The following is a 17,344-nucleotide window of genomic DNA, read 5'->3' on the forward strand; positions in this document are numbered from 1 at the left end:
TGCTGGAGGAGGCATAACTGTGCTTTTTGCTGGAACTGGGAAACCTGCTCTCCAGGAATGTGTAGTATTTATAGATGGTGGTGGTGAAGACAGCCACCAAGTCATAGTTGACTTATGGCGACCCCTGCTGGGGTTTTCATGGCAAGAGACTAACAGAGGTGGTTCGTTATTGCCTGCCCTTGCAACCCTGGTCTTCGTTGGAGGTCTCTCATCCAATTACTAACCAAGGCCGAACCTGCTTAGCTTCTAAAATTGACGAGATCAGGCTTGCTTGGGCAATCCAGATCATGGCACATTCTCCCAAATTTACTTTACAGCATGGCAGCACCATCCTGTTTCCCAGCAGTGGTATGTCTAATTTCATCTAAACTAAGCCTCTTAAACATTTGATGTTCAGCTAACCTGAAGTGCTATTTATATGGGGCATATTCTCCATGAGCTCCAATAAAATGCCAGGTCATGGTTTCAAATGGTGTAAAGAAGTCCCCTGGACCCCTATGGCCCCACATCCTCCTCCTTTCACAGACTCACAGAAGTCAATTAGTGACTTCTGATTTAGTGCAATCCATAGCTTGCCATTATAGTTAAACAGGCATGCTCTGGTTGACATTTCTCTTCAAGGCATTTTTGAGGTCACGGGACCCATGCAGAGGAACAGCTGTGTGGGTCAGTTCTCTGGACTAAGGAGGAGCAAGGAGATAAAATCGACCCCTTTCCTTAGCAGAGCTGTGACTGCAGAAGAGGAAGGAAGGATGCCCTTCCTCACTTCAGCCCCCACTCCAATCTGTGGATCTATTTTTTTCTTGAGATCCCACAATCCTGGGAGTAGGGTTGCCAGTCTCTAGGTTGGGGCTGGAGATCTCCTGAATTACAACTAATCTCCAGCCAACAGATATCAGTTCCCCAGGGAAAATGGCTGCTTTGGAAGGTTTGGTGTAGTGGTTAAGAGCAGCAGGACTCTAAACTGGAGAACCAGGTTTGATTCCCCACTCCTCCACTTGTAGCCAGCTGGGTAACCTTGGGTCAGTCACAGCTTCTCAGAGCTCTCACAGCCTCAGCCACCTCACTGTGGGGGTAATAATAACATATATTGTCGAAGGCTTTCACGGCCAGAGAACAATGGTTGTTGTGGATTTTCTGGGCTGTATAGCCGTGGTCTTGGCATTGTAGTTCCTGACTTTTCGCCAGCAGCTGTGACTGGCATCTTCAGAGGTGTAGCACCAAAAGACAGAGATCTCTCAGTGTCACGTGTTGGTGTCACTGAGAGAGATCTCTGTCTTTTGGTGCTACACCTCTGAAGATGCCAGCCACAGCTGCTGGCGAAACGTCAGGAACTACAATGCCAAGACCATGGCTATACAGCCCAGAAAATCCACAACAACCAATAATAACACACTTTGTAAACTGCTCTGAGAGGGTGTTAAGTTGTCCTGAAGGGCAGTGTATAAATTGAATGTTGTTTTTATACCCAGCTGAGCTACCTCCCCTCCCCAAACCCTCCCCTCTCTGGGCTCCACCCCCTATTCTCCAGATATTTCACAAACATGAGCTGGCAACCCTACCTGAGTGTGATCTTTCAGGGGTGGAAGGGGCAGCAGGAACACAGTGGAATGCAAGAAAACTCTGCATTCTCTGCACAGACTGGTAGAATACACATCAGTATGTTTAAACTAAAGTTATGTATTTTATTAACTACATGTTAAATGGTTTAAATTTTGATTTAAAATGGAGCTTTTTCACGTTCCTAGGAATGAATGGCAGGGACTATCCACTGAAGGTTTTCCCTTTATGTTTCACTGCAGAAGATTTCACTGGGGGTGGGGGTGGGGCTACTCTGTATCAGCGCCGGATCTAGGATTCCCAGTGCTCAGGGCAACCCTAGGCTGACCTCCTTGCGTGTGCACGCAGCACGCACGCGCTCCCTGCACTGCATGATGACGTCACTTTGGTGACGTCATCATGCAGGGCGGAACAGCGGAGGCAGCGTGCAGGGCTGGGAAGCCACCCGTGCCGTTCACCTCCTCGCAGGCAAATGGCGCAGGTGGGCTCGCAGCCCCCCGCGCTGCATTCGCCTGCCCCGCAGGACAGGGGGCGGCCGGCTTGCCGCGCCCCCCCCCCTGCCCTGCAGGGCAGGCAAAAGGCAGCACGGCCACACATGCCATTCGCCTGCCCCGCAGGACAGGGGGTGGCCAGCCACTCCCTGCCCTGCAGGGCAGGCAAATGGCGCAGGCGGCCCCACAGCCCCCTGTGCTGCCTTTTGCCTGCTCTGCAGGACAGGGGGTGCGCGGCAAGCTGGCCACCCCCTGTCCTGCGCGGCAGGTGATAGGCAGCATGGGGTATGCGAGGCTGCCCGCGCTGCTGCCTGTGCCCTCTGGCTGCTGGCAGCTGCTCTCGGTGCCCCCTCCCTGGTGGCGCCGGAGGCAGACTACCCCCCTGCCCCCCCTCGATCCAGCCCTGCTCTGCATCCATAGACAAGAACCCCCAATAGCAGTTCTCTATGGAATATCTAAAGTTCAGGATATTCGTGACGCTGATATTTTTCTATTTGTATGAGCAGCTCTGAAAGTTTTTCAGGCCCCTCTTCATCCTGATTCAGCTGCCTTCTAGCTAGAAGTTATTAACCAATTAGGAAGTTTCTTGCTGTCCAGTAAAAAAATCCCTTCCAACCAAGGGATGACGTTGGTTAGAACTTAGGTAAGAGAGCCTTTTGAGTTGTGGCCCTTCAGAATCAGCCACAATCATCTTATATCTAACCTTGTAGACCATGTACAGACAACACAAACCTTTTCTCTAAATTCGCTTTTAAAATGGAGCTGATAAGAGTTCTGCCTGCATAGTTTTGGAGACATTAACAGACAGAGGCCCATATGGGTTGTCATATTCTGAAAATGTTCTTGCTCAAAATAGGGGTCCCTGAGAAATTTCCCAATTCAAAAGTCCATTATAGAGACTGCAGTAGAAAAATTCACCATACAGTCTTTTCATATTTGCCCATTTAAATTCAATTAATGAGATTCTTTGCCACCATGACTATTCAGTGTAGACACATTTCAATGAAAAACAGCAGCATTAAAATCATATTTAGGGAATTTTCTGAAACTCAGTTTTTACTGAGTAACACATAATTTTCAAGCATGAGGGACAGATAGAATATAAACCATTTTTAGTGGAGAAAGGGCTATATTTATGAATAATTTTAACTAGGAAACATTTAACAGAAGTTCATTTCTCAAGATCATTCATAACTATGAAAACAGGTGCTGCCCAAATGAATGAATCAGACTCTGGAATCTGGGGAAAATATGTCCTTTGGTCATAATTTTCTTTTCTCCCCAAAGTACTGTTACTGTTTGAGTTTAAATCCTTTTAAAACCCATCTGTCTACTCTTGGTAATAGTCCTGGAAAGAAAACAACATGGTGGTATAAAATACTCCCCCCCCCCCCCGCCCAGCTTTAATATCCTTGGAATGTGTTTCTCTATTGACTTCACCAAAGGTGCTGTTTTGACAGAAGCAGAAAGTGAAGGCAAAACCCATTTCTTAGTTCCTGCTCTGGTAGATACACAAGAGAGAGAAGGGAATCAATGTCTATCAAATAACAAAGAACTAACCCAGAAAGAAGACAACAGTTCCTAGAGGCAATTGGAAATAATTTCCAGTGATGCAAGGCAGACAGAGAATATTGCATAAATGAATTGATCATCTCACAGCCCTAATTTTGGACATTTATTACATCGCTCAATGAACTCTTTGATGAATGAGGATGTCCAATGCTTTTCTGCTGTTTCGATCCCACCTTTTGGGCCTGTCTCTCATTAATCAAGTGAAGCAAGTGTGGGAAATAATGTCATTCCTCTTAAGTCAAATACAAATTTCAAAGGGGGAAAAATGACCAATACATTGTCCACTGACTTCTTCTCTCATGCATCCCCATACAGCTGAAGGCCAACTAAGCTGAGTATAAGAGGCAAAGAAGGCAGGCAAGTGTGGAGTGCTGACTCCGAGAGAGAGGCGGATTTAGCAGCCTTCACAAACATGCTCCTTTAGTACTTCAACAATGTAATTCTAAGCCCCATCTCTAAAGTGCTTAGAATGGTGACTAAGCCCTATACTCTGAAGATATGCCAGCAGTGAGAGGGAAATATGCCAGGGCTCAGTCCTGCTGCCGCTGCATCACTGTAACTCCAGTGCCAATGTAGAACTGGGGCAGCATCAGAGGTATGTCATGGGCAGAGCAAGGCTTAGTCAGCTCTTCAAGCTTTTCCAGCACATCTCCAGCACCAGGGCAATGTCCCACCTTTGAAAAGTCTGGCATATCTTAACAACAGCACAAGTGAAAAACTCGAGTTCCCTCCCATCTCCCACCCCACCCCCAAGCATCTGTGCAGCTCAGGAAGGATACCAAGTCTGCAGCCAAGCACAGTCCTCCTAAACATAATATAACCTCCAGCTAAGATGCCTCACAGAAGACAGGGCACATGGCATAGGCATATATCTCTTTGTCTCATGTCAGCCACACTGAGAATACACAGGGGGGACTTTGGTGATGACAATGGAAAGGGCTTTTTGCACAACCAGGGGTTGCGGAGCACAAACAGCAAAGGGAAAGAACAAGTATTATTGATACATTTGGCTACTACTGCTCTGCTCAGAATCTTTACAAGTATTCCATCTCAGGACACGGACACCAAAGGAGAGACCCTGGGGTTGTAAAGACAATGAACCCCACACAGGCAAACAAGGGAGGAGGGGTCCTTGCCTCAAAACAGGACTGCTGCTACTGTTTCTCCCTACCCCCCACCCCACCCCCAAGAACCTCCCTTCTGTATTATCTCACCAACCCTGCTGCTCACAACAGTTTCTACCAATAAGTATGTTTCAGATCAGTAGCCATGATGGGCTGCAGTAGTAGAACTGCAAGGTTTGAGTCCAGTAGCACTTTAAAGGCTATCAAGATTTTCAGGATGTAAGTTTTCAAGGGTCAAAACTCCCTTCATCAGATACAAAGAGGGCTTTGACTCTCGAATGTGTATATCCTGAACATTTTGTTGGTCTTTAAGGTGCTACTGGACTTGAATCTTATTGTTCTACCAGTCAAGATGTACAGTGTAGAAAAGGGATGTGGGCTGGCAATATAGTGGGTGTGATTTTATGCTGGTGTAACCTCCTTCCCTGTAAATGGGGGGCACCAGAAGTACCATGGCAGTGCAGAGTAACTACCAGCCATTCCCCTCCCATCTGTTTTACTCTGCTGTACAACCATGATGCCTATTGTAGGATTAGAGGCCCATGAAACAGCTGCAACAGACACTGTTCCACTGCAACTCCCAGCAAGGGGTGGGTAAGTATCACTCAGTGGTTAGGATATGTTCCTCAACAGGGCCAGACCACCATGGGTGAACCCCAGGGTTGCCAACTATGATTTGGGAAATTTATGGAGATTTTAGAGCGGTGATTGGGAAGGAGAAACTGGGGAAGCAGAAGGATCAGCTGCCTAGGGAGGTAGTGAGCTCCCCTTCACGGGCAGTTTTCAAGAAGAGGCTGGATGAATATTGGTCAGGGATGCTTTAGGCTCACCCTGCATTGGGCAGGGGGTTGGACTGGAAGGTCTGTATGGCCCCTTCCAACTCTGTAATTCTGTGAAGGAGCTCAGTGGAGATGTGATGCCATAGAGTCTGCTCTTGGAAGCTGCTTTTTCTCCGGGGAACTGATCTCTGTGTCCTGGAGATCAGTTGTAATTTCAGAGGAAATTCTAGGGCTGCACCTGGAGGCTGGCAACCCTAGAAGCCCTCAAGGTAGAGAGGACTCTGTGGCGCCCTCAAGAGTACCACCTGCAGGCCTTTGGAGCCCACTTATTCTTTGCTGATCCTGAGGAAACTTGCTCATTACTGTCCATATCTCTCTTTCGAGTCTTCACAGGGAGCCACCCAGCCTGGGAGAGGCCAGGAAGGACTTGATTCCCAGCCAGCGACAACTGTGTCTAGGACAAAGCCAAAGGCCTCAGTGACCAGTGCTGCAGGGTTGCCAAGTTTCTTGCGTTTCTGTCACACATTACCCTCTGCAGAGCAGGCACAGAAAACATCCCAGCAACACTGGCACATGGCATCAGTGATGCACCAGCGCTGGGATCCTAGGACTGTGCCACTCTGAACTTCATACATAGTGGAAACAGGCATGTATTTAAAGAGACCTGCCTGCTGCCGTCATGTCTATTTCGATCCCCCCCCCACTCTCTCCCCATTGTTTTAACACAATGGTTTTTTTTTACACCATATAGAGTCATTCCCTGCCCCCCAGCTGTGTTTTTCTTCCCCTACATTTTCCATCTTTGCTTTTCAGGAATTTACTAACTGATATGAACACCTTTGTGCCAGTTTGGCCTCCAACGAGATGGCTGTTATTGCAGAAATGAGCACATCATAAGAGTGTCTTCTAAAATGTAAACCATTCCTAAGAGGAAGCTGATCACTCAGCATGATATCCTGAATACTGCAGAAGAGAGAGAATATATTTACTACTAATTTGCAGAGCAGGAGGATTAACATGATTCATGCAGCCTGCTGGCACTGTTAACATGCATGTAATTAGAATTAATTTTAAAAGCTGTGTTTTGTTTATTCCGTTGGAAGCAGGGAGAGCATTTTATGTCTTCATACCTATACATTTTATTTGCTTTATTAAAAAAAAGAATGGCTGCTTCTTTCAGACGCTGTTCTCCCACAAGAAATCTCCCCATTCCTCTAGATGCTGTTGAAACACTGGCTGATTCCGCACACGTTGGATAATGCACTTTCAATGCACTTTATCAATCGTTTGAGGTGGATTTTTTGTTCCGCACAGAAAAAAATCCGTTCCAAATGATCTGTAAAGAGGATTGGAAGTGCATTATCCAACGTGTGCGGAATCACTCACTTTTGACCGCAGGGTTAATCCACCCGTTGGACAAATGGGATATTTGCCTCACACATCATCCCTGTAAAGGGAACGGCTGAGAATGAACTCACTAAATCCCTCTAACGGATGTGGGGCAGCTTCCTTCACAAGCAGAAGTAGTAAGGGAATGCAGAATTGTATGGTTGCCTTCCAAAATGGTGGGTAGAAGGGCCTTTCCCAGTGATATCATGAAGTAGGAGGAGAGCTGGATGGGGGAAGGGCACTCTGGAAGGGCAGCTAAGAAAACTGGAGAAGGAGAGGTAAGAAGATCTCAGCCAACGCGTGAAAAGGCTTAATCAGTGAATAAAAACCAGACTTTGGTAACCTAACCTTTCAGAAGAGTCTTCCCTAAAGCGTATACCAATTCTTATGAGCAGGGGAAACCAAAGGTGCATTTGCTCCATAGCAATATTATCCTGGACCCGCTGTAACGTACAGTCTGCCCCTACAGATCCTTATTATCCTACCTTGGCAAGTGTGGTTGTCGTCCGACAAAACAAGCCCCCGTGGACATTCACATTGGTAGGTATTCCCCACTGTGATACAAGCATGGCTACAGCCACCGTTATTGTTGTGACATCCGTCAATTTCTAGGACACAAAGTATGATCAGACACACACAAATAGCTTTCTTTCTAGTGAGTGGATCGACTGAGAATGAATCTGAGAAAATATATGCTCAAAAAACATCATATTTAAGGAGTGTTAATCGTGAGAGCCAGAAGGGGGTATTGACTGTTTAGCCATTGCTATGTATAACAAGTGACATCATAGCAATTTGCAAGTACAAATGGTATAAATTTTAAATTATTCTGTAACTTTCATGAGCAAAATTCTGTGCAAGGTTCTTTGGAATGAGTGGAAGAGCATGGTAGTGAATGAGTAAGCACTCTTCTGCTATTCTCTTATGCTCCACCACAGCACCTTTGCTTATCTAAACAGGGCCTTTCGCAGGTGCCACCTTGTAAACAGGCAAAATCAACAGTTGCCCATATATATACATCTGAAATCACTCTACTCACCAAGATATAAAGACAGATGGACTCACATTCTAGCTGTATCTGAAGAAGTGAGCTGTGACTCACGAAAGCTCATACCTTACCACAAATTTTGTTAGTCTTATAAGTGCTACTGGACTCTTGCTCTTTTCTACTGCTACAGACAGACAAACATGGCATTGGCTACCTATCTTGATCATACACTTTCAGTCTTCGTTGTTGCCCCCACCTTATGGAGCAGCTTTCCTGAAGAAGTCCGGAAAGCTTTCACTCTCCTGGTTTTCTGCAAGCTATACAAAACTGAATTAATCAGAAGGTCTTTTCTACACAGGTAATAGAACTAGGCTGTAAGAAAGTGGCTCAGAGAGATGCTCTGGTAAAGGGATAGGGACTGTAGACTATACTGCCATACTGTGTACCATCCGTTGTTGCAAATATGCTGGGTAGTTTCTGCATCATTTAATAGGTCATGTTAAATTGCTTATGTTTTGTTTCAGCACTGTTTCAGCTCTGTATCAGATTTCTGCTCATTTTCAAATGTCTGCAATACTCCATACCTCATTGTATTGTTTACTGAATGTCTCAGTTGTTGATCATACTGACTTACACGGTGTAATCTCAGTGAGAAAGGCAGACTATAAATAATGTGAATAAAATAAAACAATTAAACAGTTCAGAGAGGTTTGAACATGAGATCTTCACATTACAATGAGGAAGAACAAGCACAATGTGAGATATTGAAGTAATTTTTTAAAAAGTTTTCAATTGTAAAATATTGGAAATGTAGGGATGCTTCACAAGTTGTATTTTCAGGTGTACAGTTAAAATAGCATACAGGCACACCAAAATGTCAAGTGTGGATATGACAAATGTATTTCTACATACAGATCTGTTACCAGCTCTTTCACCAAGAGTTTATGGCTGAAACATTTTTTGCATGGGTTTTTTCCATTGGTTCTGGCCCCAATCCCCAGGATGGCAAATAGTGGATCCAAAAGTTGTTTCAGGTTGGGAAAATGACATGGGGGAGGTTGTCCTGTGGTAGTGATCTGAACTGGTTCTGCCCATTTACAATTAAGTTCCTGAGAGTTAAGTTCCAAATGCACATTTAGCCAACAGTCTGCATGTTGGCCATGTGGACTTGGTAAGATAGGATCTGGCCTTCCTTCAAAACATCTCTGTAAGTTTCACAGTGCAATCTTAAGAAGAGTTACTCCAGTCTAACCCAATTGATTTCAATAGTTTAGACTGGAGTGACTCTGTTTAGAATTGCACTGTCAGTTATTGACATACGTCCAGAAACAAGGTCAAGGAGAATGTAGCAGTTGTGATACATTTCTAGTGTTAACACCTCTGTTGTGAGGATAAAATGAAGGAAAGGAGAACGATATGAGCTGCTTTGGATGCCCATTGGGGAGAAAAGGTATGGTATAAATAAATGAAATAAAAAATAAATAACCAGTTCAACTGAAAGTCAATTTGAGGAGCCCTCAGTATATATTGAAAAACTTGATGAATGTCCATGTAAGATTTTCAAAATATCTCACTGTTTTAGATGAATGACCTCTCATTGATGCAAATGAGTTTTAAACTGGTGATCGTGTGCTACGCCTGAAAATTCTACTTTTCTGAGATCATAATGGCTTAATCCCATTACCGTCTCTTAAGATTTTGCAATTGTGCAATGGGTATTGGGGAGGCTCCAAAGTGAATTACTTCCTTCTTGAAGTGCCTCATAAACTCCATGACATATCAATAAATATGGAACCAACCAACCAGATTATATATTGTTTAATAAATTCCCTAGAAAGCATTGCACTCATGAAGAATGTCACCTATTACTTCAGACTTTAAAAAACATCTATATTGCAAACATAACCTTCCCATTTGCCGAAAAAGGAACAATTACTCTTCCTAATAAAACAAAGCAATGTGAATGGGTATCAGCCCTTTCCAAAAACGAAGAAACTGAGAATAAAACATATCAAGTTAATACTAGGTTAAGTAGGAATGAAGGTGCTTCTGATGGATGTGGGTGGGATGGGCATGTACATCTTTTCATATATGAAGAGCTACCTTCCTTCGTTATGGCAGTCCATTGAGAAACGGGTTAAGCATAAATGGAGGAAACACAAGTTAGAGCCTTTTTACACTTCACCAATACTGAATCCGGAAAAAAAAAATCACACAACTGAACTTCTCTAAGTTGTGAAGAGGTTTCTTCACCAAGCCCCTACGGAGAGAAAATGCAGAGGCTTCCTTCCTGTGACTTGTTTGGTAAAATCACTTGTACCCTTGCAATTCAGAGTTCTCAGACTAGGTGCAGTCACTTAGACGAGTTCATGTTAGAAAAATTGTTTGGAAACATGCTATCCACTATATCACTGCTCGACCCTTGACCATCCTGGCTTGTTATATATCCTGCCAAACAGGATTACCCAGGTAGATCCAGAAACTAGTGAATGCTTCATTAAAGGAGGAAGTAATGATAACCACTTTGAAGGGCAAGATTTGACACCAGTAGCACCTTAAAGACCAACAAGATTTCCAGGGTATAAGCTTTCGAGAGTGAAGTTTCCTTCATTGGATACAACTGCCTTGAAGGAAGCAGTTGTGAAATTCTTTCTGAATGTTGCTGTCCAAGGACTGAATGATTTCAATAACTATCTTCTGGAGGCATACAAACACACACACACTCCCATTTGGACAAGATAGATGAGACAGTTTATCTTGCCCCATTTCATTCCAACTTTGTCCAGTCTTGTTTGGGTGTTTAAACTGCTTTGGTCACTGTGATGGATGATCTTCATTGGGGAAAAGACAGGGGAAGTAAAACCCTGTTGGTTCTCTTGGACTTTGTAGCATCTTTCAATAATATTGAGCATAAAATCTTCAGGGACTGGTTGGTTGAAATGGTTGTGAGGGGCACTCTCCTTTCCTAGCTAGCTGAACAGGACCAAAAGGGAGAAGAATTGCTTGATTCCACATCACTTATGCTTGAGAACCCAACAGGGTTCCATCTTGTCTCTCCCCCATATTCTTTAATATCTACCTGGAACAGCTGGGAAAGTATGTGGATGACACCCAATGAAGAATTCTGAAGAGGTTGCAAGTTTGCTCATTGATTTGTGTTATTTTGGTTGGTCCAAATTAAAGGTATTAAATGGCTTTTTTTTAAACTTAGGACCCACCTGCAACCTCTGTGAGTCAGAATAGGCTAAACAGAAAATAACAGATCCAAGATCATCCAATATGCTTTGTGCTGGAATTTGAACCTGGGTCTTTACATCTAAGTCTGACACTCATATTGCAACACTATACTGGCTCTCGGTTGGTTAGCATCAACATGCAAATCAGATGTGTCATTTCATTCAGGTCTCATAAGTTAATTGCTTCCTTGCTCACCCTCACAGGTTTTTCCATCATTCCCCAGAACACGCCCAACTCCACATTCACAACGATAGGAATTTTTCAGGTTTATGCAGAACTCACTGCAGCCTCCATTATTGTGTTCACATTCATCTTCATCTGTAGAGAAACAAAGTCATAATTTATTCACAGACAGCTAATAACTAGGACCTGGTACATGTAAATCAACAGGCAACAGATATTTCTCTTGTGGTGCCCATAGCTATCTGTGACTACTATGAATAATAGAAGAATATCCAGGAGTTTGGCTCCAGTGACACAGGCCTGGTCTCATGGTATAAATCTCACGTACACACGTATAAACATAAACAAAATGAAGACTTATAGGAACCAGATTCCTGGGCCATCTGCAGGTGCATACTGAGATTAAAAGTTTTTGGCATAGCAGCATCTAGGTCATACTGAGTGCCTCTGAGCTCCAACCCTGCTGTTAGCTGAAATTGAACGTTCCATTTTGTTTAGCTGCCCGGATGACAATTTCTGTACTGTAATTATATTGGCCATATCTGTTTATTTCACAAAACACAGGGCAACCCTAAACAACAGACTATCATAACCTCCCAATTGATCCAGTGCTGAAATGGGAATGCAGGAAAGAACAGGGCAAACCAGGCAATAACCATCAAGAACAACTGTAATATACACTGTAAGCTATATAACTGTAATAAAAATACGTAAAAAGAACCATAAAGAAAAAGTTGAACAACAATTACTCTTTCCTGAATTTTGAAGGTAGGAAGGGGCAGGAATTGCCATCTGATAGTGTCTGTCTGATCAGTGTCCCACTGCAGACCCTACCCACTTCATTCCCCCCCCCCCTTCCCAGGGTTCCAGGAAAACTTAATTCCTTACATGTTTCCCAACCTCATTCTAAACTAACAATAGAAAAACATATGAACTAGATACTGTCACGCTCACCCCATTTCTCCAAGCAGTGAGAAGTTCCATGCGAAGGAGAGTGCTGGTGTCTTGTAGTGTCTTTGTAGTACTTTTTGCTTTGCTTATCAATATACAGGTAGAACATAGGTGGAGGTGGAGGAGACACAGAGGAACTCTACAAATAGACCCCACATCAAATCCCCAGAGAATGAGAGAGAGAGAGAGAGAGAGAGAGAGAGAGAGAGAGAGAGAGAGAGATGAAACCCACCCAGTGCTCCGATCCTTAAGCTTATTAGAATATAATTTATTGGAGGGAATAAGGACAAAGGCCTGAGTCATAACTGATGCGGGGAGAAGGCACTTCTGCTAGCAGAAAAGGAAGAGGACTTTTGATGATTCTTCCCTCCCACTGCAGACTCCCGCACCATTGCCCTCACTGTTCCCAAGGATCCAGCAACCACCAGAAGCATGACCGTGGAAGGCATACCAGACTGAATGGGTCGGGAAGGTTAGAAAGTTTATTTTCACAAGTGCTGCTCCACTCATACTAAAGAGGAGTCATACTATTGGATTTACTACCTCTGTTTACAGCTGCTCTATTTTCCTACAATTTTATTTCACCAAGGAACTCAGACTGGGGTAAATGATTCTGTTCTCCATTTTAGCCTCTCAACAGTCTTGTGAGTTAGTCAAAGCTCAGAGAGTGATGGCCCCAGGTCTCCCAATGAACTTAACAGCTGAGTGAGGATGTGAATGCAGGTGCCCCTGGTCATAGATTGGCTGTCAACTCACAATTAAGGAATGAAGCCAGACCTCCGAGAGGTTAAAAAGAAGAGAAGAGATGCTAGGCATTGGAGACTATTCTGATACGTAAGGCAGTACAAATCCTAATCATATAATCCATCATTAAGTTTAAGATTATGCAATAAATTTAGGAGTTTCAGAACCAGGAGTTAAGAATTAGGATTCAGCCAGGAAACTGTAAATTGAATAAAAACTTAATTGGTGTAGTATAGTGGTTAAGAGCACAGGACTCTAATCTGGAGAACCGGATTTGAATCCTCACTCCTCCACTTGAAGCCAGCTGGGTGAACTTGGCTCAGTCACAGCTCTTTCAGAACTCTCTCAGCCCCACCCACCTCACAGGGTGTTTTGTTGTGGGGATAATAATAACATACTTTGTAAACCGTGCTCAGTGGGTGTTAAGTCATCCTGAAGGGCGGTATATAAATCGAATGTTATTATTATTATTATTATTAATCCAGTGATATGACTGGAGAAAGAACTCTCTGATGATGATTCCCATCTTGTCTAGGTTGATGAGTCCCTCAATTAGAAAATAGGGAACCATGAAAGAAAAACTGCCTTTTCTTTTAAAAGGCCCAAATGATTGTACTTGAAAGAAATATGAAGTTATCTATCAGGACCTGTATTTGAAATACTGTAAGAACTGTGTATTTTCCATGGAGCAAATTATGCCCTTGTGGGGTCGTTTAGGTAGAGAAAAAGCACAGGTCAAAGACTGAAACCATATTCTTCCTGTGCTGCATTGAGTCTGAATTGAGGTCCCATACACTATGTAGCTACATAGGTAGCCATGTTGGCTGCAGTAAAACAGCAGGATTTTTGTCCATTGGCACCTTAGAGCCAGATAAGATTTCCAGAGCATAAACCTTTGAGGCCCTGACCTGGATAGCCCAGGTGAGCCTTCTCAGAAGCTAAGCAGGGTCAGCCTTGGTTAGTAATTGTGTGGGAGACCTCCAATGAAGACCAGAGTTGCAAAGGTAGGTACTGGCAAACCACCTCTGTCAGTCTCTGGGCCATGAAAGTCCCACAAGGGATTGCCATAAGTCAAACACCACCACCACCCCAAGCTTTTGAGAGTCAAAGCTCCCTTCAAAATCTTTTTTTCTACCTTGAAGCTCTAAGTAAGGATCATCTACAACAACAACAAAGTTTATTAGCCAGAGGCCATCACATTCTTGAAATCAATTCAAAATTACATGATTGCACATCAGCGAGACACATGCCATTTTAAAATAAATATTTAAAAGGTACATATTTCAACAAACTACCACCTTTAAAAATTTACTTATAAAATTGATCAGTCCTAAAAGCATAATTATTTGGAGGATCATCTATTTATCTGAGCCTTGAGGATAAAAACAGATGAGACCCAAGTTTTTACCTCCATTGTGGCAAGAGGCCCGTGTAACATTGATTCACAAAGAAGGAAATTACCCAGTGGTGCCTCAGTCATATAGATCTATCTTGTTATTAAATGTGGATTACAAATTGTTTCCCTCATCCCCTCCTTTCCAAAGATGCTTCTTTTTTAAAAAAGAAAATATAATGATGTTATAACTTCATAACATTGTTGCTATTGCATCCTGTTGGTTTGCCCCACTGATGCCAGGCTCTGCCTCCCAGCCCTGGGTCAGCCTGGGCAGGGCTCTCTGGTTGGATCATGTGTGTGTGTGTGGGGGTTGTAAATCATACACAAAAATGTCCACTCAGAGCACTGCTTTTGAGTATTGGAGAAATTTTTTTAAAACCGAGCATAATGGCGTTATAACATCATAAGAATAAAATGGCAGGGTTACTTTGTGTTGTGGTTACATGGATCTCTTTTAGGTTTTCAAAGTTTAGCGATCTATGCTTTTGTAGTTAAAAGTTCTGTGTTTGGGGTAACGCTGTGCCAACACTGCACATGTATCATGTTGGGGTTCCTTTTACTTTCATTTCCCCCCCACTGCTAAAGCCTTAATGCTGCATGCCTTTGTTTGTCATAATGTCATAACTTGATAGGGCATACTCAAAAATTTAAAAAGAGGTGGCGTTGCTGTGAGAGCACCAGTGACTCCAACAATGATGTCCACATCTCACCACATAATCCTCTTTATTTCATGGTGTGGACAAAAAAAAGACAGCTGCAGGATTAATCCACTGCTGGATTAAAAATGGCATGTGGAATGGTAGGTGGCCAAAATGAATCTGATCCTTGAGAGCAAACACTCAAAAAGAGAGGAGTAAATGACCTGTGCAGAAAAGACCAGAGATTTGGGAACCCACAGCTAGATTGCATTTCTTCCTTTTTAAGATGAAGAGATGGAATGACTCACAAGGGAAGGATCAGACAAGAGGTTATAAAATCTCTGGACACAGAGAATAAACTCTCTTAAGATCTGTTCCATTATTCCTGTTAAGCTTTGTCCATTTAACAAGAAGGATTAAGCCATAGACTCCATCTTGAGCACATGTTGCTGAACAAAGGGAAAGAATTTCCAACCTTGAAAATCAAAGTAACAGATTATTTCTGAACATTGTAATTACAAGATATGTGCCTGTCCTGAATTTAATTCCTTAAGACTATGTTGGTGGCAGTAGATATTCCCAGAGAGAAGTAAGTGGGAGAAAGGAAAAGTGGAGCCTCACCAACAGGAGACCTGGAATGGCTGTGAAGCTTTCCAAACGCCCAGCAGTACAGAAACATGGCTTGCTTGAGTGGTGTTTTGCCCCACTTACAAAAGCCGTTTGTCCAGATATTGGAACAGGATGAGCAGGCACACTGTAAGCAACAATGGCACTCTCATAGTGCAAACTGTGGGACCCTGAGAGCCAAGCTACAAGTGATGAATGACACTTGAACGGCAAGTGAACAGACTCGCATGTAGTCCTTCCTGTTCACTTGCGCTCCAAGTCTGTTCACTTGCTGTTCAAGTGTCATTCGTCACGTGTAGCATGGCCCTGATATAGTCAAATCTGGCACCTGAGGGTGGTACAGAAAGAAAGGAGGTAAAGGTCTCCAGAGTGAGGACTTAATGCTTCTGCAGTACCTCCTTTTTGCCAGCTATTAAGTCTGGGAGAAAGGCAAAGAGCAGGAAGAGAAGGGTTCAGTGTCACACATGAGGCTGACGGAGGCTGACTAGTGGGATTCCCTGGAAGAGCAAATGGTCCAGCAGGGCAACCAGTTGATCACTGTGTGAAACAGGATGCTGGACCACTGGTGTGATCCATCAGGGCGATTGGGTCCAAAATTCAGAAAACATAGTTTTTAAAGGTATCTTATGGGGTTGGACTAGGAGGTCTAAATGGCCCTAGAAAGGGGCCATGCAAAGGGGGGGGGGGCTGTGTGCCTTCAGTTTGAGAGGTTTATGCATTTCCTTTTGCTGACAGTAGGTGGAGTAAGAATAGCCCTGTTGTAAATCCTCACTATTTCCACAATCAATTAATTAAACTGGAGTACTTGGATTAAAGTCTATTGAGCTGATTAGTGGATTTTTGTCTCAGTAATTAAGTGTGGAGGGAGAAAGGTCACTGGCACTATAAGCTTCTGCCTTGCTTTCATTTTCACTAAAGAGCAACTTACAATTCAACACTGGGCAACATCAGGCTGTGAGAACTTTCAGAATCCATCCCAAGGCACAAGGGATAAAAGCTGCCATCCATGCTATATCATAACATTAGAATGTGAGATTCTGTTTCTCCTGGATCTGACTGTGTGAGGAAAGAGGTACAGGTGTAGCGCTCCCATTTACACACTGGCAGGTTGTACCTGTAGTTCTTAACCAAATTATACTCTCTGGCATCCACCGTGTCTTTCATGCATCGCTGTGTCCGAACCAGCAACTGGGATTCACTTGGAATTCAAGACAGCTATTAAATATACAGTTGCAGGCACTTTATCTATCAGCCCTTTAAAACTAGTTATGTTCAGCCATCCACTGGTTCAGCTCATGTTCTGCTTACCAGTCATGAGCAGAGAGTTTTGGTTGAACAGTGTGTCTATTCAAAGCACCTGAAGCCTAATTGGTGAGTTATATTCCACAGATTCATACAGTATACTACAGCACAATCAGTGGTATTTTATGCATACATGCCCCTCTGCCACGGTTTCCTTACAATCTGGAGATCATAGCCCCTTAAAGAGCTAAAAGGAGAGGAGTGGAATGAGAAGCTTAGATCTACCCTCTTTGCATGGTGGCTACAAGGGAATTGTCTAGATCAATGCTCTACCCTCAGCTAGCACACAGATTTCCCTAATTTCAGAGACAAGTCATGCGCCTATTGGGCATAACATTACTTGGATGCTCCTGTTTACTATGA

General features: G+C 43.5%; 1 protein-coding gene across 1 annotated transcript in view; it reads right to left on the reverse strand.

The window, feature by feature from the left end:
* Window positions 1-17,344, reverse strand: part of OIT3 (oncoprotein induced transcript 3) — a 47,137-nt gene that overhangs the window by 12,689 nt on the left and 17,104 nt on the right. Inside the window, exons 4-5 of the mRNA XM_054982522.1 lie at window positions 11,336-11,458; window positions 7,401-7,523 (exon numbers count right to left, since the gene is read on the reverse strand). Coding sequence (XP_054838497.1) covers window positions 7,401-7,523; window positions 11,336-11,458 — 246 coding nt within the window. The remainder of the gene's footprint in view (window positions 1-7,400; window positions 7,524-11,335; window positions 11,459-17,344) is intronic.

This window comes from Eublepharis macularius, chromosome 6 (assembly GCF_028583425.1).
Source record: "Eublepharis macularius isolate TG4126 chromosome 6, MPM_Emac_v1.0, whole genome shotgun sequence".
Taxonomy (NCBI): Eukaryota; Metazoa; Chordata; class Lepidosauria; order Squamata; family Eublepharidae; genus Eublepharis; species Eublepharis macularius.